This window comes from Nycticebus coucang, chromosome 10, assembly GCF_027406575.1.
Source record: "Nycticebus coucang isolate mNycCou1 chromosome 10, mNycCou1.pri, whole genome shotgun sequence".
In the NCBI taxonomy this organism is placed as follows: Eukaryota; Metazoa; Chordata; class Mammalia; order Primates; family Lorisidae; genus Nycticebus; species Nycticebus coucang.
Window position 1 is genome coordinate 29,933,795 of NC_069789.1, and position 22,028 is coordinate 29,955,822.

The following is a 22,028-nucleotide window of genomic DNA, read 5'->3' on the forward strand; positions in this document are numbered from 1 at the left end:
CAACAAAACCTCACTAACTAGAGTTCAATATTTGTTTAAATTTGGTTTTAGACTAAGGATATATTATATAATCCAAATACTAGTTGAGTATGCTTTATTCAAAATGCTTAGAACCAGAATGTTTCAGATTTTGGATTTTTTTTTGAATCTTGGAATATCTGCATTATACTTACATGTTAGCATCCCAAATCTAAGAACCCCAAATCTGAAATGATTCAATGTCCTTTTAGAATCCTGTCAGTGCTCAAAAAGTTTTGGATTTTGGAGTACTTTGGATTTGGGGTGCTTAACCTATACTATGTTCAAGCTGTTTAGATTAGTTTTTGTCCCCTTCAATGACAGTAATAGTTATTTTACTCTTTTGAAACAGAGTTAGGTTTATTTCCATTTTAGAGTTTATTTGTATTTTGGGGAGAAACATACTCAGAAAAATGTCACTCCTTCTTATTCCCCAATGTTTTCCCAATTTAAGTTTCTGGTTTACCCTGTGTTTCCTTTAAAAAATTAAGTGTGATTGCAGTACACTGAGCTCCATAGAGACAGTGCCGGGGCAGGTGAGAGCCGGACGGGCACTGGGCGACTCTTGTGCTTCGCTGAGGAAAAATAACTAAACATGGGCAAAGGAGATCCTAAGAAGCTGAGAGGCAAAATGTCATCATATGCATTCTTTGTGCAAACTTGTCGGGAGGAGCATAAGAAGAAGCACCCAGATGCTTCAATCCACTTCTCAGAGTTTTCTAAGAAGTGCTCAGAGAGGGGGAAGACCATGTCTGCTAAAGAGAAAGGAAAATTTGAAGATTTGGCAAAGGCAGACAAGGCCCATTATGAGAGAGAAATGAAAACCTATATACCTCCAAAAGGGGAAACAAAAAAGAAGTTCAAGGATCCCAATGCACCCAAGAGGCCTCCTTCGGCCTTTTTCTTGTTCTGTTCTGAGTATCGCCCAAAAATCAAAGGCGAACATCTTGGCCTATCCATTGGTGATGTTGCAAAGAAGCTGGGGGAGATGTGGAATAACACTGCTGCGGATGACAAGCAGCCTGATGAAAAGAAGGCTGCAAAGCTGAAGGAAAAATACGAAAAGGATATTGCTGCATACTGAGGTAAAGGAAAGCCTGATGCAGTGAAAAAGGGAGTTGTCAAGGCTGAAAAAAGCAAGAAAAAGAAGGAAGAGGAGGGAGGTGCCTGTGGCTCAGCGGGTAGGGCGTCGGTCCCATATGCCGGAGGTGGCGGGTTCAAACCCAGCCCCGGCCAAAAAAAAAAAAAAAAAAAAAGAAGGAAGAGGAGGAAGATGAAGAAGAAGAAGATGATGATGAATGAGTAAGTTGGTTCTAGGGCAGTTTTTTTTTCTTGTCTATAAAGCATTTAACCCCCCTGTACACAACTCATTCCTTTTAAAGAAAAAAATTGAAATGTAAGGCTGTGTAAGATTTGTCTTTAAATTGTACAGTGTCTTTTTTTGCCTAGTTAACACACTACCGAATGTGTCTTTAGATAGCCCTGTCCTGGTGGTATTTTCAGTAGCCACTAACCTTGCCTGGTAAAGGATGGGGGTTATAAATTGGCATGGAAATTTAAAGCAGGTTCTTGTTGGTGCACAGCACAAATCAGTTACATATGGGGATGGTAGTTTTTTCATCTTTAGTTGTCTCTGATGCAGCTTATACAAAATAATTGTTGTTCTGTTTACTGAATACCACTCTGTAATTGCAAAAAAAAGTTGTAGCTGTTTTGCTGACATTCTGAATGCTTCTAAGTAAATACAATTTTTTTATTAAAAAATAAAAAATTAAGTGCATTATTTATGTATGTGTATCATATATGTAGAATTATTTATACATATCATATAATACATATATAATTATTTCTACTTATTTCCTACCCAAGAGGTAACATACTATATATATCTATTTGTCCTTTGCTTTTTTCACTTATTACTTTTTTTTTTTTGGCTGTGGCTGGGTTTGAACCCACCACCCGTGGTATATGGGCCCTACTCCTTGAGCCACAGGCGCCGCCCCACTTTTTTCACTTATTAACATATCCTGGAAGTCCCTCCCTAAGTAGAGAATTCCTTGTTCCTTCTTATAATAGCATAGTACTCTGTTATGTGGAAGTACCATAAATTATTTAGACAATTCCTTACATGTAGGTAGCATTTCCTACTATGTAACTGTATCATATTTATCAATTCATTCTAGTATTGATGAATATTTGAATATTGGGGTAGTTTCTAATTTCTGGCTATTAAGAACAGTGATGCTATTAATATTAGAATATGTATATGTCGTTTAGTAAATACCTGTTCATAGATATGTTTGATATATATTTAGGAATCAAATTGTTTAGTTGTAGTCTTCTCTCTGTATTGTATTTCCATAAGAGTTTTGTGAAAATTAAATCATTTTATACATTAGGAAAGGAGCCTATCACAAATAGCCTTGGGTACCACAAAAAAATCGACAGACAACCTATTACTGCATGTATTATCAGCTTTGTTATGTAGCATCGTGCATGCCTGGTCTGCATCTCTTGTGGATAGTTGCTAGTCCAAGGGAGAAAAATCTATTTTCTAGACCAATGTATATTGTTACGTAGTTGAATGACAACTATCAGGAAAATAAAAATAAATGATAACAGATGGTAAAAGGAATGAGTGAACTTAGGTGAAACTGTTGAACTACCCTCATATATATAATAATATGTGAATGATGATTCACAAATAACCAAGTAATCTATATATTTGAAATGAAAGAATTCATAGTTCTTTTTTTTTTGTTTTGAGACAGAGTCTCACTTGGTCTCCCTTGGTAGAGTGCTGTGGCATCTTAGCTCACAGCAACCTCAGACTCTTGGGCTCAAGCAACCCTCTTGTCTCAACCGTCTGAGTAGCTGGGACTACGGCACCCACCACAATACCCAGTTATTTTTTACAGACGGGATCTCATGCTTGCTCAGGAGTGCCAGGATTACAGGTATGAGTCACCATGTCCTGCCTAAGAATTCATAGTTCTGATGAAAAGATTAAAGGAGGTAGAAATAAAATTATATATTCAGCATGATCAGAATTTTATGAGAAAAAGCATGTATTCTTTAAAAAAAAAAAAAAAGACTAAAGGGAAATAAACCAAAATATGGTCTTTGGGATAACAGAATTAAGAGTAATTATTTTTCTAAATTTTTAGGAGGATTTATATCATTTTTAATTTGAGCAAAAAAAATCCCCCTCAGAATTAACAGCTTACTGTGTCATTCTTCAACACTAATGATGTGAGGATAAAAATATACATAAAATAGGGCAGCACCGATGGTTCAAAGGAGCAGGGCACCGGCCCCATATGCCGGAGATAGCAGGTTCAAACCCAGCCCCGGCAAAAAAAAAAAAAAAAAAAAATATATATATATATATATATAAAATATAGTTCTGCTAAAGGACCTTATAAAGATATTGGCTTAGATTATTCTTTTCTTTTCTTTTTTTTTTGAGTCAGAGCCTCAAGCTGTTGCCCTGGGTAGAGTGAGTGCTGTGACATCACAGCTCACAGCAACCTCCAGGTCCTAGACTCAAGTGATTCTCATGACTATGCCTCCCAAGTAGCTAGGATTACAGGCACCCTTCACAATGCCCGGCTATTTTTTGGTTGCAGCTGTCATTGTTGTTTGGCGAGCCCGGGCTGGAGTCGAACCTGCCAGTTCAGGTATATGTGGCTAGAGCCTTAACTGCCTGAGACACAGGCGCCGAGCCTTTTTTTTTTTTTAATTAAAAAAACTGTATTTATGGGCGGCACCTGTGGCTCAGTGAGTATGGCGTCGGCCCCGTATGCCAAGGGTGGCGGGTTCAAACCCAGCCCTGGCTAAACTGCAACAAAAAAAAATAGCCAGGTGTGGCGGGTGCCTGTCGTCCCAGCTGCTTGCGTAAGCCCAAGAGTTACAGGTTGCTGTGAGCTGTATGACGTCATGGCACTCTACCCAAGGGCAGTACAGTGAGACTCTGTCTCTACAAAAAAAAAAAAAAAAAAAAATTGTATTTATTTAGAAGCATTCAGAATGTCAACAAAACAGCTGCAACTTTTTTTTTTTTTGCAATTACAGAGTGGTATTCAGTTTAACAGAACAATTATTTTGTATAAGCTGCATCTGAGACAATTGAAGATGAAAAAACTACCATCCCCATATATAACTGATTTGTGCTGTGCACCAACAAGAACCTGCTTTAAATTTCCATGCCAATTTACAACCCCCATCCTGTACCAGGCAAGGTTAGTGGCTACTGAAAATACCACCAGGACAGGGCTATCTAAAGACATATTCGGTAGTGTGTTAACTAGGCAAAAAAAGACACTGTACAATTTAAAGACAAATCTTACATAGCCTTACATTTCAATTTTTTTCTTTAAAAGGAATGAGTTGTGTACGGGGCGGGGGGTAAATGCTTTATAGACAAGGAAAAAAACTGTGCTAGAACCAACTTATTCATCATTGTCATCTTCATCTTCCTCCCCTCCTCTTCATCTTTCTTATCTTCCTCCTCTTCCTTCTTTTTCTTGTTTTTTTCAGCCTTGACAACTCCCTTTTTCGCTGCATCAGGCTTTCCTTTAGCTTGGTCTGCAGCAATATCCTTTTCATATTCTTTTCATCAGGCTGCTTGTCATCCGCAGCAGTGTTATTCCACATCTCCCCCAGCTTCTTTGCAACATCACCAATGGATAGGCCAAGATGTTCGCCTTTGATTTTTGGGCGATACTCAGAACAGAACAAGAAAAAGGCCGAAGGAGGCCTCTTGGGTGCACTGGGATCCTTGAACTTCTTTTTTGTTTCCCCTTTTGGAGGAATATAGGTTTCATTTCTCTTTCATAATGGGCCTTGTCCGCCTTTGCCGTATCTTTAAATTTTCCTTTCTCTTTAGCAGACATGGTCTTCCACATCTCTGAGCACTTCTTAGAAAACTCTGAGAAGTTGACTGAAGCATCTGAGCGCTTCTTCTTGTGCTCCGACAAGTTTGCCTCTCAGCTTCTTAGGATGGCCTTTGCCCATGTTTAGTTATTTTTCCTCAGTGAGGCACAGAGTTGCCCAGTGCCCATCCACTTCTCACTTGCCCTGGCACTGTCTCCATGGAGCTCAATGTACTGCAATGGCTGTGAGAGCCTACATTGGATTTTCTAAAACGTACAAGTAAAAGTATTAAGCCAGCAGTTCTCAACCTGTGGGTCGCGACCCTTTTTTAACAATGAAAACACATTGCAGCATTGGGAAGGTTGAGAACCACTGTTAAGCTTTAAAATGGAGAGAAATACATACATTTTACCTACCTCATAGCAATACTGTTGAACTTTATGCAAAACTTTGTTTAGGTCCTTGTTCAGCTGTTCAAGCTCTAGAACAATTGTCGCATATCTCCTCTGAAATTCAATGCCAATGGGCATGGAGTATGATTTCTGTGAAGAAAAAAATAAACAGGCCTTTATAAGGGTATTTTCGTTTCTTGTTTTGGTAATACAATTTCGATGCTCTAAAAGGAGAAGCTAATTTACCTAAAACACACTAAATATAATAAGAATTAAAAATTAACTAAATACTAAAATCTGTATTAGTCAAGGTAAAAAAAGGGGAAAAAGAAAAATACTAAAGGTTATTATTATTATTTTTTTTAGAGACTGAGTCTCATTTTATCACCCTCGGTAGAGTGCCATAGCATCACAGCTCACAGCAACCTCCAACTTCTGGGTTTATGCGATTCTCTTGCCTCAGCCTCCCGAGTAACTGGGACTACAGGCGCCTGCCACAACACCCGGCTATTTTTGTTGTTGCAGTTTGGCTGGGCCTGGGTTTGAAACCATCACTCTTGGTATATGGGGCGGCGCCCTACTCACTGAGCCACAGGCGCCACCCAATATTAAAGGTTATTAAACTTGTCTACATTTCTTATTACAGTTCTTGTGTGTGACAATAGTATTGGTTTTTTTTTTTTAGACTTTAATCTTTATTTACAGGACACTGCAAGATATGAAATTCCACATAGAAATAAGAAACCCTTTCAGAGGATAGGCTCCAGACAGTATGTATGTACAGTTTGGAACTGTTCAAGTATAGTTTTGTTGTAAAAAGTGCTACAATAACAAACCACGTTTAAAAAGAGTTCGTAGTAGAGAAATAGTTAAGACAAACTTATACCAAACGCAGTACACGACAACTTTGTGCCTCAGCTATACAATGTAAAAGTTAAAGTCCCAGGAGTCCCATCCTGAACTTGGAACGTATAGCCTTCAGAGGTAGTTTCTGGTACTACATTTTGATCCTCCTCTTCCTCTACAGAGAAATACTTCTCAATCAAGTTTAATGAAGCCTTGTACACAGACTCATTTTCATGGTTTTGTAGAGCTTCAATTTTGCCCAAACCTCCACATTCTTCAATCATTATACTAAGTTTCTCAGTTTCACCTAGTTTTTCAGCAGCCTGAAAGATATTTGAAATAGCATCCAGAATAACCAATGACCAGGTCACAGTTACCACTTAGAATTTTATCAAATGCTTGGCTGTTTTGAATGTGATAATCAAGATACTGACCTGAATCAATCAAGAAGACACGTTGGAGACTTCAAACATTAACTGTCCTTTTGATAGCTATGGAAAGTTCTTATCTTCTTTGAACATCATTGGGCACAATAGTTCTCAAAGTACAACTTTAATGCTATATGAATTTTGCCATTTTGATAGCACTGGTATGTTCTGTGCCTCTGCCATACCCCTGGAAATATTATTTCACTCATATTAAATTTTAATAAATCTAACTAATGGAAGGACTTCTGGATATTTAGGTCATTCCAGGTTGCAGATTTTATTTTTCCATAATTTTTCTATAGAGACTATAATCTTCTGTGTCCTTGGACTCCATGTCTTTCTTTTCTTTTTTTTTTTTTTTTGTAGAGACAAGGTTTGGAACTCCTGGCCTCAAGCAATCCTTCTAGCCTGGCTTCCCAAAGCGCTGGTATGAGGCATTACATTCAGCCTATTTATTTCTCAATGTAAACCATTCTTGCCCTTACTGGAATTAACTCTAGTTGGCTGTGATGATATGCCTTTTTAATATGCTAACAAATTCCATTTGCTGGCATTTTGTTCAGGATTCTTGCATCTCTTTTCTTCATGAATGAGAGTGGTTATAATTCTTCTCTTTTTTTTTTTTGAGACAGAGTCACTGTGTCGCCCTCAGTAGAGTGCTGTTGCGTCACAGCTCACAGCAACCTCAAACTCTTAGGCTTAAGTGATTCTCTTACCTCAGCCTCCCAAATAGCTGGGACTACAGGCGCCCGCCGCAATGCTCAGCTATTTTTTTGTTGCAGTTGTCATTGTTTTCTGGCTGGCCCGGGCGCTGTTCGAACCCACCAGCCTTGGTGCATGCAGCTGGTGCCACAAACCACTGTGCTAGGGGCACCAAGCCAATTCTTCTCTTTTGTAACATCTTTGTTAGGTTTTGGTATTAAATTATTCAAGCGTTATAAAATGAGTTGGAAAGTATTCCTGTTTTTTTCTATTCTCTAGAAGCCATTTTTGAAGGTTGATGTTAATGTTAAATATTCAGTAGAATCAATGATTTAGAAACTCACCTGAGGTTGAAATTTCTTTGTGGGCAAGTTTTATGAGTTCATTTAAGAATATTCAGATGTTTTCCACTTTTTCTTATATCATCATTGACAAGTTCTATCTTTCTAGAAATGTGCCCACATAATCTCAATTATCTGATGTATTTGCAGAAAGTTGCTTAAAATATGTTATTAGTCTGCTCATAATAGAATTCCACAGGCTAGGTGGCTTAAACAAACTAAATTTTGTCAGAGTTTTGGAGGCTGGGTATAGGATCAAGGTACTGTTAAGTTTGGTTTCTGGTGAAGACCCTCCTCCTGGCTTATGGACCTCTCCCTTCTCATTGTGTCTTCAGATGGCTTTTGCTCTGTGTGCCTGTACTTACGGTGTTTCTTCTTTTTCCTTTTTTTTTGAGACAGTCTCACTTTGTCACCTGAGGTAGAGTGTAGTGGCATCATCATAGCTCACTGCAACCACCTACTTCTAGGTTTGGGTGATCCTCCCATCTCAGCTTCCTGAGTAGCTAAAACTACAGGTGAACGTCACAACTCCCAACTAATTTTTCTATTTTTAGTAAAGACAGGGTCTCGCTCTTGCTCAGACTGGTCTTGAAATCCTAATCTCATGTGGTCCTCCCACCTCGGCCTCTCAGAGTGCTAGTATTACAGGCATGAATCCTGTAATCCACTAAACCCGGCCTCTTCTAAGAACACCAGTACTATTGGTTAGAGCCCCAACCTTATAGACTCATTTAACTTTCCTCACCTCCTTAAACAAACACCTGTCTTTAAATACAACCACACTGGGGGCTAGGGCTTCAACCTATAAATTCTGAGGGGATATAATTCAGTTCCTAATACAATATCCTCCCCTGAACATTTTGAAGTCTGTAAACACTTATAGTGATGACTCCTTTTTCTTTCCAGATATTAGATATCTGTATCTTTTTTTTTTTTTTTTCGAGACAAGAGTTTCACTCCATCGCCCTTGGTAGAGTGCTGTAGCATCACAGCTCACAGCAACCGCCAGCTCTTGGGCTTAGGTGATTCTTCTGCCTCAGCGCCCGCCACAACACCCGGCTATTTTTTGTTGCAGTTTGGCCAGGGCCAGGTTTGAACTCACCACCCTCAGTATATGGGGCTGGAGCCCTACTCACTGAGCCACAGGCGCCGCCCAATCTGTTTATTTATTTATTTATTTTTTGAGACAGATCCTCAAGCTGTCACCCTGGGTAGAGAGTGCTGTAGCATCACAGCTCACAGCAACTTCCAATTCCTGGGCTCAAGCAATTCTCTTGCCTCCACCTCCCAAGTAGCTGGGACTATACGCGCTGCCACAATGCCCAGATATTTTTTGGTTGTAGTTGTCATTGTTGTTTGGCAGGCCTGGGCTGGATTCGAACCTGCCAGCTCAGGTGTACGTGGCTCGCACCTTAGCCACTTGAGCCACAGGCACCAAGCCTCCATCTTTTTTTTTATTGCTATGTTTTTTTGAGACAGAGTTCATTCTGTCACCCTCAGTAGAGTGCTGTGGATCATAGCTCACAGCAACCTCAAACTCCTGGGCTTATGTGATTCTCTTGCCTGAGTCTCCCAAGTAGCTGGGACTACAGGTACCTGCCACAATGCCCGGCTATTTTTTAGAGATGGGTGGGGGGTCTCACTCTAGCTCAAGCTGGTCTTGAACTTGTGGGCTCAGGGGATCTGCCTCCCTCGGCCTCCCAGAGTGCTGAGCTTACAGGCATGAGCAAAGGCACCAGGCCTTAGATATCTGTATCTTAGAAAGTCTTTTTGTTGATTGGCATTTCAAAGTTTATAAATTTTATTAGTTCTTTCAAAGAACCAACTTTTGACTTTGCATATCATCTCTATTTTATTTTATTATTTATTTATTTTTGAGACAGAGTTTCACTGTGTCGCCCTTGGTAGAGTCCTATGACATCACAGCTCACAGCAACCTCCAGCTCTATGTCGCCCTCAGTAAAATGCTGTGGCATCACAGCTCACAGTAACCTCAAACTCTTGGGCTCAAGTGATTCTCTTGCCTTAGCCTCCCAAGTAGCTGGGACTATAGGTGCCCACCACAACGCTCAACTATATATATATATTTTTTGCTGGGGCCAGTTATGAACCTGCCACCTCTGGTATATGGGGCCGGCGCCCTACTCACTGAGTACAAGCGCTACCCAATGCTCAGGTGTTTTTTGTTGTAGTTGTCATTGTTTAGCAGGCCCAGGCCCAGTTTGAACCTGCCAGACCCAGTGTATGTGGCGGGTGCCCTAACCACTGAGCTACGGGTGCTGAGCCCATCATCTCTATTTTATATTTGTTTTTATTTACTAATTTTCTCTTTAGATTTAATTTGCTGTTCATACTCTAACTTCTTCAGATAGATGCTTAATTTACTGATTTTTCAGTCTTCCATCAATTTCAACATGTGTTTTTTGTTGTTGTTATTGAGACAGAGTTTCACTATGTCACTATGTCACCCTTGGTAGAATGCCATGGCGTCACAGCTCACAGCAACCTCAAACTCTTGGGCTTATACGATTCTCTTGTCTCAGCATCCCTTGTTGCTGGGACTACAGGCACCTGCCACAAAGCCCAGCTATTTTTTTGGTGTAGTTGTCATTGTTGTTTAGCAGGCCCCAGGCTGGGTTCAAACCCACCAGCCCCGGTATATGTGGCTGGTGCTGTAGCCACTGAGCTACAGGCACTGAGCCTCAACATGTTTTCAATTCTAATACAGGCATGGCTGCATCCCAAAGTGTTTTTTTTTTTTTTTTTTGAGACAAAGTCTCAAACCGTAGCCCTGGATAGAGTGCCATGGTGTCATAGCTCACAGCAACCCCCAACTCAAGCTCAAGTGATCCTCTTGCCTCAGTTTTTCTATTTTTAGTAGAGACGTGGTCTCTTTTTCACTCAGGCTGGTCTTAAACTCTGAATCCTGCCAGAGTGCTAGGATTTAATTTTTAGCTAATTTGCTCTGTGACCAGAGAACATACTGGAGAATTCCAATCATTTGAAATTTATTTTAGTGTTGGCTGGCATACAATAAATTTTTGTATACATTCCACGTGGGCTTGAAAGTAATGGGTATTCTGACATTGTTAGGTTAATATTCTGTACTAATGAAATCAAGTTTGTTAACTGTGTTTTTAACTCAATGTATTTTTCTTTTCTCTCTTTTTTTTTAGCTCGATGTATTTTTCTTTTCTTTTTTATTTTTTTTGTAGAGACAGAGTCTCACTGTACCGCCCTTGGGTAGAGTGCCGTGGTGTCACACGGCTCACAGCAACCTCTAACTCTTGGGCTTACGCAATTCTCTTGCCTCAGCCTCCCGAGCAGCTGGGACTACAGGCGCCCACCACAACGCCCGGCTATTTTTTTGTTGCAGTTTGGCCGGGGCTGGGTTTGAACCCGCCACCCTCGGCATATGGGGCCGGCGCCCTACTCACTGAGCCACAGGCGCCGCCCTGTATTTTTCTTTTTTGACTGTTTGTTTTATCAGTTACTAAGACGAGTTTGGAAAACGCCCTGTTATAATAGTGAATTTGTTTTGTTTTTCCCTTTCAATTTTGTCCATTGTTGCTTTATATATTTGAAGGCAAAGTTATTACATACATATAAATTTCAAATTATCATTTCTTTCTGATGAATTAGATCTTTTATCAATAGGAAGCATACTTCTTTATATCCAGTAATATTTGTTACCTTGAATTTGTTAGATATTAACATAGCTATAAGAGTTTTTGTTACATGGCTTGGCGCCAGTAGCACAGTGGTTATGGCACTGGACACATACACCCAGGCTGGTGAGTTTGAACCTGGCCTGGACCAGCTAAACAACGACAACTGCAACAACAACAACAAAAATAGCCGGGCATTGTGGCGAGTGCCTGTAGTCCCAGCTACCTGGGAGGCTAAGGCAAGAGAATCACTTGAGCCCAAGAGTTTGAGGTTGCTGTGAGCTGTGATGCCACAGCATTCTACTGAAGGCGACATAGTGAAACTCTGTCTCAAAAAAAAAGTTTTTGTTATAATTTTAACTTTACTCTGTATATATTTTTATACATCTAAAATTTTATAATTCTGCGATCCTTTTTTATTAAATGTGTCTCTTATAAACATTATACAGTTGAGTTTTATTTTTAACCCAGTTTAATTATATCTTTTAATTAAAAGAGCATTCAGTCTACTTATATTTAACATTACTGATATATTTAGATTTACGTCAACCATCTTACTATTTCCATTCTATTTGTTCTACTTATTCAATGTCATTTTTTCTTTTCTTTCTTGCCTTCTTTTGGATTCAGTATTTTAAAAATATCTTTATGGGTTCATAACATTGTATATGTTTATAGGGTACAAGTGGTATTTTAATACAGGCATACAATGTGTAATAACAAATCAGAGTTTTAGAGGTATCATCACCTCAAGCATTTATCATTTCTTTGTGTTAGGACTATTCTGATTCCACTGTTTTAGTTATTTTATTGTATATATATATATATATATATATATTTTTTTTTTTTTTTGAGACAGAGCCTTAAGCTGTCGCCCTGGGTAGAGTGCCGTAGCATCACAGCTCATAGCAACCTCCAACTCCTGGGCTTAAGCGATTCTCCTGCCTCGGCCTCTCAAGTAGCTGGGACTACAGGCGCCCACCACAATGCTCGGCTATTTTTTTGTTGCAGCCCTTGCTGTTTGGTGGGCCTGGGTCAGATTCGAACCCCCCAGCTCAGGTGTATATGGCTGGCACTTTAGCTGCTTAAGCCACAGGTGCAGAGCCATGTTTTATTTATTTTAAAGTATGCCAAAATAAACTGTTTTTTTTTTTTTTTTTTAGAGACAAGGTCACACTGTGTTGCCCAGGCTTGCTTCAGACTCCTGAGCTCAAGTGATACTTCTGCCTCAGGCAGGGCATACGCCACCATGCTGGCTGATTAAACTTTTTTTTTTTTTTTTTGCAGTTTTTGGCCAGGGCTGGGTTCGAACCGCCACCTCTGGCATATGGGGCCAGCGCCCTACCCCTTTGAGCCCTGATTAAACATTTTTATTATCTAGTAAAAGATGAATAGTTTGCAAGGTTGGGGTGGGGTGGGGAATAGAATAATAAAAATGATTAATGTTTAATCATTTTTGCCTTTGAGATTAAAACATTCATCCTTGATTTATCAAAGTCTATTTGTGTATATACTCCTACCCTGACCAATAGGCTGTTTAGCTGTATTTAATTCTCTCTACATTTTAAATGCCCCAGGTATTATTCTATATTGTATATTCACTTACATAAAACCACATATTGAGGGCAGCGCCTGAGGCTCAGTCGGTAAGGCGCTGGCCCCATATACCGAGGGTGGCGGGTTCAAACCCGGCCCCGGCCAAACTGCAACCAAAACGTAGCCGGGCGTTGTGGCGGGCACCTGTAGTCCCAGCTGCTCGGGAGGCTGAGGCAAGAGAATCGCTTAAGCCCAGGAGTTGGAGGTTGCTGTGAGCTGTGTGATGCCATGGCACTCTACCGAGGGCCATAAAGTGAGACTCTGTCTCTACAAAAAACAAACAAACAAACACATATTGACCCTTTTTGTTGCTCTTTCTTTCCTGAAACTTCAAGTTTTTAGCCAGGCATTGTAGTGGGCACCTGTAGTCCCAGCTACTTGGGAGGCTGACGCAAAAGAATCGCTTATGCCCAAAAAGTTTGAGGTTTAGGCACTGTACTGAGGGTGATATAGTGAGACTCCATCTCAAAAAAAAAAAACAAAAACACACAAACCCACAAAACTTCAGGTTTCTTCTTTTGGTTAAAATAAAAACTTTAATATTTTCTTTACCATAGGTATCCTGATAAGAAATTCTATAAAGTGGCCGGGTACAGTGGCTCAGACTTATAACCTTAGCACTTTGAAAGGCCCCAGTGGGAAGATCTCTTAAGGCCAGCCTGAACAACATAGCAATACCCCATCGCTAAAAAAAAAAAAAAAACTAGAAAAAAATTAGCTGGGCATGGTGGTGAATGCCTATAGTCCCAGCTTCTCCAGAGGCTGAGGCAGAAAGATCATTTGAGCCCAAGAATTTGAGGTTGCAGTGAGCTATGATAATGCCACTGCATTCTAACCCGGGTGACAGAGTGAGACTTTGTCTCAAAAAAAAAAATTTTATAAATTTATCTAAAGGCTCAGCACCCACAGCACAGTGGTTATGGTGCCAGCCACATACACTGCAGCTGGTGGGTTCAAACCCAGCCTGAGCCAGCTAAACAACAATGCCACTGCAATGAAAAATAGCCGGGCATTGTGGCAGGCATCTGTAGTCCTAGCTTCCTGGGTGGCAGAGGCAAGAGAATCACTTAATCCCAAACATTTGAGGTTGCTGTGAGCTATGATGCCACAGCACTCTATGGAGGGCAACACAGTGAGACTTTGTCTCCAAAAAAATCAATCAATCCATCTTCATTTCAAAGTATATAAGACTAAATGGGTAAGGCAAGCCCAATATTTAAAGCACGAGACTTACAGACATAAGAAAAAAATCTCAGCTAGTGATAGTAACAAGAAATAATTAAATAATGTGTAAAGATGAAAAAGATAAAATAGGAAACACATAAGTGGAGGGGGTGGCAATGTCTGTAGTTCAGTGGTAGGGTGCTGACCACATACACCAAGGCTGACAGGTTAGAACCTGGGTGAGCTAAAATAACAATGACAATTGCAAAAAAAAATAGCTGGGCGTTGTGGCAGGCACCTGTAGTCCCAGCTACTTGGAAGGCTGAGGCAAGAGAATCGTTTAAGTCCAAGAGTTTGAGATTGCTGTAAACTGTGACTCCATGGCACTCTACCAGGGCGACAGCTTGAGACTCTGTCTCAAAAAAAAAAAAAAAAATCTATAATCCTAAAAAAAGATTGTTCTTCATTTAGTTAGGTATCTACTTGTACAGATGTTCACCCACACTTATCCCCTTAAAACATTTCATTTCAAAGATGCCTAGTGCTATTACCCCCATTTCCGTGCCCAAGACAGATTCTGGTAATCAGTCATACACTTCCCCCCTTCCTCCATCACAGCCCAGTCCACTAAGCTCTCCTTTATTTTCACACTTCTATGGAGTCATTTTCAATTAACTGGAACTTGTACTTGAGTGAAACCTATTTACCATCCTACAAATCCTTAAGCAAGATGTGAATTTAATTGCAATTCAGACTTTCTTAGTGAATATTTTCAAAATAGTTTTTAAAAATACTCTGATATGGGCGGCGCCTGTGGCTCAAGGAGTAGGGCGCTGGTCCCATATGCGGGAGGTGGCAGGTTCAAACCCAGCCCCGGCCAAAAAACCACAAAAAAAAAAAAAAAAAAAAAAAAAAAAAAAACTCTGATAATTTCTCTTATGAATAAAATTTTTTTGAAATCATGTCAAGATAACCTGAAGATGACCAGGCATATGTTTCCCGATTTACTTATTCTGAAGCATTTTTTATAACCTCTGACATTATATCTTCTTTAGTCAGAAGTACCAGTCTTAGGGTTCTCACACTCATGCAAACTATTCAAAGAATCTAGTATACCCATTAATCCTATTTAGTCATACAGTGAATGGTATAATGAGGTTTGGGGTAATGTATTATATTGCATTGCTATTTTACTTATGTTTACTAATACATATGTTCTATATAATAAGAGACGATAATAGCAAATGAAAATTTAAAAATAACATTAAAAGATTTTCTTCTCTAAGACATTTTAAAATCATTAGATATATAGACCAGCCTTACCATGTTAAAATAAGACAAGGAAAAAAATAAACAGATCCTTACCAGTTTTTCTGCTTCTGTGTTCATTTCCCTTAATTTCTTGATATGTTCCTTTTTAATCATGAGAATTTTTGATAATTTCGTCTACAACAAAGAGGAAAAAATAATTCAGAATAGACGCATTTAGGTATATCCATTAAATTTTTAATTTTTCACTAAGATATTTTAGCAATAGTTTCAATATAAAATGATACATCGTTTTATTTTATATATCTCATAGGGTAACAAGAAATATTGTTTTAAAATCCACGGTAACTAGGACATATCAAAAGGACTCAACCTAAACAAGCTCTCACTGGCCCAAAATAGGACAATTTGTGAACTAATAACAACTGCAAAGAATTGAATGGATTTTAACATCATATCAAAATCATGTTTTAACATGATGTTAAAATCCGAGTTCACAGTGATACTTTTTTTTTTTGAGACAGAGTTTCACTTTGTCACCCTTGGTAGAGTGCCATGGCGTCACAGCTCACAGCAACCTCCAACTCTTGGGCTTAAGCCATTCTCTTTCCTTAGCCTCCCAAGTAGCTGAGACTATAGGCACCCGCCACAATGCCCAGGTATGTTTTTCATTCTTTCTTTCTTTCTTTCGTAGAGACAGGGTCTCACTTTATCACCCTTGGTAGAGTGCCATGGCGTCACACAGCTCACAGCAACCTCCAACTCCTAGGCTGAGGCAATTCTCTTGCCTCAGCCACCCGAGTAGCTGGGACTACAGGCGCCCGCCACAATGCTTGGCTACTCCAGCTATGTTTTTAAGACAGGGTATCGCTCTTGCTCAGGCTGGTCTCGAACGTAGGAGCTTAGGCAATCCACCTGTCTAGGCCTCCCAAGTGCTGAGATTACAGGTGTGAGCCACCATGCCCGGCCCTCACAGTGATACTTTTGAAAAATTAACCATTAATAAAGAATATACTAGTTAACAAACTTACTTACTAAATTGTAAAAAAAAGAAAAATATTCAAGCATTTATCCTGCCTTTCCTACACAAACTATACCATTAAGCAACTACAGAATAGATTAGAAGAAATTTTTCTTTATAGGATTATTACATATGATAAAGAATGAGGCTCGGCACCTGTAGCTCAGTGGCTAGGTTGCCAGCCACATACACCGGAGCTGGCAGGTTTGAACCCAGCCTGGGCCTGCCAAATAACAATGACAACAACCAAAAAAATGACTGGGTGTTGTGGAGGGTACCTGTGGTCTCAGCTACCTGGGTGGCTGAGGCAAGAGAATCACTTAAGCCCAAGAGTTTGCTGTAAGCTATGACTGCCACGGCAATCTACTCAGGGCAACATAGTGAGACTCTGTCTCAAAAGAAAAAAAATAGAAAAGAATGAGTGATAGACTGAAAAAAAGCATCATTTTGCAATTCTAATGAATGAATGGATTTAGACATTGATAACTGATGGCAGCTAACATTAAAAATGAGAGAGAAAATAATAGAACTTCCTATCAAAAGAAAATAAAACTACCTACAAAATTAGGCATATAAAAAATAACCAGGCCGGGCACTGTGACTCACATCTATAATCCCAGCTTGGGAGGCCAAGATGGGTGGATTGCCTGAGCTCACAGGTTTGTGACCAGCCTGAGCCAGAGCGAGACCCCATCTCTAAAAATAGCCAGGTGTTGTGGCAGGCGTCTGTAATCGTAGCTACTTGGGAGGCTAAGGCAAGAGAATCACATAAGCCCAGGATTTTGAGGTTGCTGTGAGCTATGATGCCACGACACTCTACCAAGGGTGACAAAATGAGACTTTGTCTCAAAAAAAAGAAAAAACCAGACTCGGTGTACAGTGGTTATGGTGCTGGCCACATGCACCAAGACTGGTGGGTTCGAACCTGGCCTAGGCCAGCTAAACAACAATGACAACTACTGCAACAACAACAACAAAATAGCTGGGCGTTGTGGCAGGCACCTGTAGTCCCAGCTACTTGGGAGGCTGAGGCAAGCAAGAAGAATCGCTTAAGTCCAAGAGCTGGAGGTTGCTATGAGCTATGAGGCCACGGCACTGCACCGAGGGCAACATAGTGAGACTCTTTCTCAAAAAATAAATAAATAAATAACCAACCAATCAAACAAAAAATCCAAATCTAAATCAAATCTCTAGATCCAATTATCACTTTACCCAAAAGACAAAAGATGGAAGAACATGTTTAATAATAAAACAAGGATTCTTTCAGTCAGAAAATTCCAGACTACAGGAGACTATAAACAAATAATCCAGTTTCCCTAAAATTAATTTGTATGAGGAAAGAGGATGTTCAATATTTAAAAGACAACTGGAAATTCTGAATACTAAGTGGATATTTGATAAGACATTTTAATTTTTTAGATGTAATAATGGTATTGCATTTACATTCCTTTAAAAACCTTTATTCTTGGGTGGCGCCTGTGGCTCAGTGAGCAGGGCACCAGCCGCATATACCGAGGGTGGCAGGTTCGGACCCAGCCCCGGCCAAACTGCAACAAAAAAATAGCCGGGCGTTGTGGCGGGCGCCTGTAGTCCCAGCTGCTCGGGAGGCTGAGGCAGGAGAATCACCTAAGCCCAGGAGTTGGAGGTTGCTGTGAGCTGTGTGATGCCACGGCACTCTACTGAGGGCAATAAAATAAAACTCTGTCTCTACAAAATAAATAAATAAATAAAAATAAAAAAAATAAAAAACTTTATTCTTTAGAGATACATAATAAAACATTTACAGATAATGATACCATGTCTGGTGATATGCTTCCAAATAGCATAGGTGGGAGAAGGAGCAGGGATATAGATAAAACAGGACTGGCCAGAAGTTAAAAATTGTTACAGCTATGTGACGGACATACAGAGGTGTTTGAAATTTTCTACAATGGAAAGTCTGAAGAATTGACCTAAGTCATTACAAGCAGAAGGCCTGGTGAGATAAATTGCGTATTTGTTCACTTAGACCTTTATTTAGTGCTCAGTAGGTCCAGGGCTCTGGAATAATCTCCTTACTTCTCTAAGTTGTTGAGTTTTACTAGAAATATGTATGTTTCTTTAAAATTGGAAGTAGTAAAGGTTGGGATGAAGGCAACTGTTTCTCACCCCTTTTTTGTCTCTAATTTAGTTTTCGTTGTGTTGCTTACTTGTTTTTGATAGAAAATGAGGCTATTTCCTTTTAATTCTTTTAAAAACTGAGTCCTTTCTAAGAAAGTGCAGTCTTTTTAGAATCCTCAAAATCCCTAAGTCTAGGAAATGAACAGTTTTCTCACAAAGAAAATTCATTGCAAGCTATGAATTACAAAATATGCAAAAATATTTAATATTCATTTTGTCATAATAAAAAATATTAGGAACAGAAAAAGATAAAGCTTAATATTAAGAGCAAAACAGAATTTTATAAAAGTCACATATTATAAAAGGCAATAACAAAAGAACTTTTTATTTTTACCTCTTAATAGTAAAAGTTCTGTTTCAAGTATGCTTTATACACAGGTTATGAAGTTAAAATTAAGTACTAAATCAAACACATAGATTTCTGGTTTTCAATCAGGTATGTAAGAAACTTAGAAGTTGCTAATCCATCCTAACAACAGGTAAAAATCTCAATAAACTGAAAAATCAACAGTTCTTAGATTTATACAAGTGAGATCACCAGGCAATCCAGTGTGCCCTGCCCCGCCACCTGTGGAGAAACTGACTGGGCAAATAAGGAAAATCACAACTCCCTGGGAGAAGAAACCCACAAGCAAAAACCTCTGTAGATGCTAGTACTAACGTAGGAAAATCTGAACTGTAATTGATGAGTTGCCAGGGCTCAGTGTGTACAAGTCTGACAGCAAAAGACTCCAGGAGTACCCAGTTACGATGAAGAAGCAGACTTTCTTGAGTATTACTTTCAGGAGCTTAGTAGGGTTCTCGCAGAGAATACCACAGAAAATTTCCCACTGCTTCTTGCAGGGAGAGGGGAAAACAAACCATTTTGAATTAAGCCAAAGCATTCTATTGTTAACAAGGTATGCCTTAAGGAGAAACTATTAACCAGAGGCTCTTATCAAAAATTTGGACCCACGAAGGGAGGAAAAACTATCTGCCTGTGGACGCTGCAGAGAAAGCATCGTTAAAGTCTCTCTTCCTACTGCCGTCAAGTTTGAAATGACTGATGAGAGCCTGAGGAGCCATGCTGAGCAATGGGGAGCGCTCACAGATTGTGTGGTAATGAGAGATCCAAACACCAAGCGCTCCAGGGGCTTTGGGTTTGTCACATAGGCCACCGTGGAGGAGGTGGATGCAGCAATGAATGCAAGGCCACACAAAGTGGATGGAAGAGTTGTGGAACCAAAGAGAGCTCCTTCCAGAGAAGAGTCTCAAAGACCTGGTGCCCATTTAACTGTGAAAAAGATCTCTGTTGGTGGCAGAATATCACTTAAGAGATTATACTGAATAGTATGGGAAAAAGAAAGTGATTGAAATCATGACTGACGGAGGCAGTGGCAAGAAGAGGGGCTTTGCTTTTGTTACATTTGATGACCATGATTCTGTGGATAAGGTTGTCATTCAGAAATACCATATACTGTGAATGGCCACAGTTGTGAAGTAAGGAAAGCCCTGTCAAAGCAAGAGATGGCTGGAGGTTGAAGTGGTTCTGGAAACTTTAGTGGGTCGTGGAGGAACCCACTAAAGTGGGTTTTGGTGGAAATGACAGCTTTGGCTGTGGAGGAAACTTCAGTGGTTGTGGTGGCTTTGGTTGTAACTGTGGTGGTGGTGGATATGGTGGCAGTGGGGATGGCTACAATGGATTTGGTAATGATGGAAGTAATTTTGGAGGTGGTGGAAGTTACAATGATTTTTGCAATTATAACAATTAGTCATCAAATTTTGGACCCATGAAGGGAGGAAATTTTGGAGGCAGAAGCTCTGGCCCTTATGGTGGTGGCGGCCAATACTTTGCCAAACCACGCAACCAGGATATAGTAGTTTCAGTAGCAGCAGTAGCTACGGCAGTGGCAGAAGGTTTTAATTATTTCCAAGAAACAAGCTTAGCAGGAGAGGAGAGCCAGAGAAGTGACAGGGAAGCTACAGGTTACAACAGCCAAGCACAGTGGTGGCAGAGCCTAGCTGCTAAAGAAGACATGTTTTAGACAATACTCGTGTGTATGGGCAAAAACTTGAGGACTGTATTTGTGACTAATTGTATAACAGGTTATTTTAGTTTCTGTTCTGTGGAAAGTGTAAAGCAGTCCAACAGAGGGTTTTAATGTAGATTTTTTTTTTTGCACCCATGCTGTTGATTGTTAAATGTAATAGTCTGATCATGACGCTGAATAAATGTGTCTTTAAAAAAAAAAAAAAAGAACAAGAAAAACTAGGGCTTTATCAGAGCCCAGTTCACCTGGGTGAAGGAAAAATACCCAACTTCACCCTTTACCACCTAAGGGAGGCAAAAAACTGAGAAACTTTTCCTTTTAAGAAACTTTTTTTCTTAAAACAGGGTCTTGCTCTGTCACCCAGGCTAGGGTCATCAAAGCTCACTGCAACCTCTAACTCCTGGGCTCAAGCAATCCTCCTACCACAGCCTCCTTGGTAGGTGGAACTACAGGTAAGCAGTACCACATCCAGTTAATTATAAAAATATTTGTAGAGATGGAGTCTTGCTACGTTGCCCAGGCTGGTCCTAGAACTCCTGACCTCAAGTGATCCTCTCATCCTGGCCTTCTAAAGTGCTGGCATTACAGGCATGAGCCATCAAGACCAGTCTGTGAAATACTTTTAAAGTTCACAGTCCAGAGGCACAGACTCACTAAAAGACTGAGACTTAATTACACACGACCACATACTGTTTCTCCTTCCCCCACTTTTTTTGGAAACAGAATCACAGAATTTCACTTTGTCACCCTCAGTAAAGTGCTGTAGCATTACAGCTCACCACAACCTCAAACTCTTAGGCTCAGTAGCTGGGACTATAAGTGCCTGCCACAACCAACACCCAGCTATTTTTTTTTATTATTATTTTAATATTTATTTATTCAAATTGTAAACTGACCATTTATAATTGTAAAGATTTATGAGGCACAAAGTGATGTTATAATTTATAAATACAATGTGCAATAGTTAAATCAAGCTGGTTAACATATCCATTAACTCATTAGCATTTTTTTTGAGGTGAGAATATCAGAATTTACTCTCTTAGCTAAGGAAGATATAACATCATTAATTCCACAGCTTAAATAAAAATTATACAAAAATTGTCTACCGATTTTAGTATTTTTTTTTCCTTTTCTTATTTTTTTTTTTTTGAGACAGAGCTTCAAGAGTGCCATGGCATCACAACTCATAGCAACCTCCAACTCCTGGGCTCAAGGGATTCTCCTGCCTCAGCCTCCCAAGTAGCTGGGACTACAGGCGCCCGTCACAATGCCCGGCTATTTTTTGGTTGCAGCCGTCATTGTTGTTTGGCAGGCCTGGGCTAGATTCGAACCCGCCAGCTCAGGTGTATATGGCTGGCGCTTTAGCCGCTAGAGCCACAGGCACCAAGCCAGTCTACCTATTTTAGATATAAATATGGGTGCAAAATCTTTTTTACTACTGTGAAACCAGCTATTTTTTAGAGAGGGGGGGGTCTCATTTTTTTTTTTTTTTTTTTTTTGTAGAGACAGAGTTTCACT

General features: G+C 39.8%; 1 protein-coding gene across 2 annotated transcripts in view; it reads right to left on the reverse strand.

Annotated features, from left to right (window-relative positions):
* Nucleotides 1-22,028, reverse strand: part of LIN9 (lin-9 DREAM MuvB core complex component) — an 80,416-nt gene that overhangs the window by 5,006 nt on the left and 53,382 nt on the right. For both annotated transcript variants that reach the window (XM_053604046.1, XM_053604045.1), the window contains exons 11-12: nucleotides 15,396-15,476; nucleotides 5,310-5,435 (exon numbers count right to left, since the gene is read on the reverse strand). In XM_053604046.1, coding sequence (XP_053460021.1) covers nucleotides 5,310-5,435; nucleotides 15,396-15,476 — 207 coding nt within the window. The remainder of the gene's footprint in view (nucleotides 1-5,309; nucleotides 5,436-15,395; nucleotides 15,477-22,028) is intronic.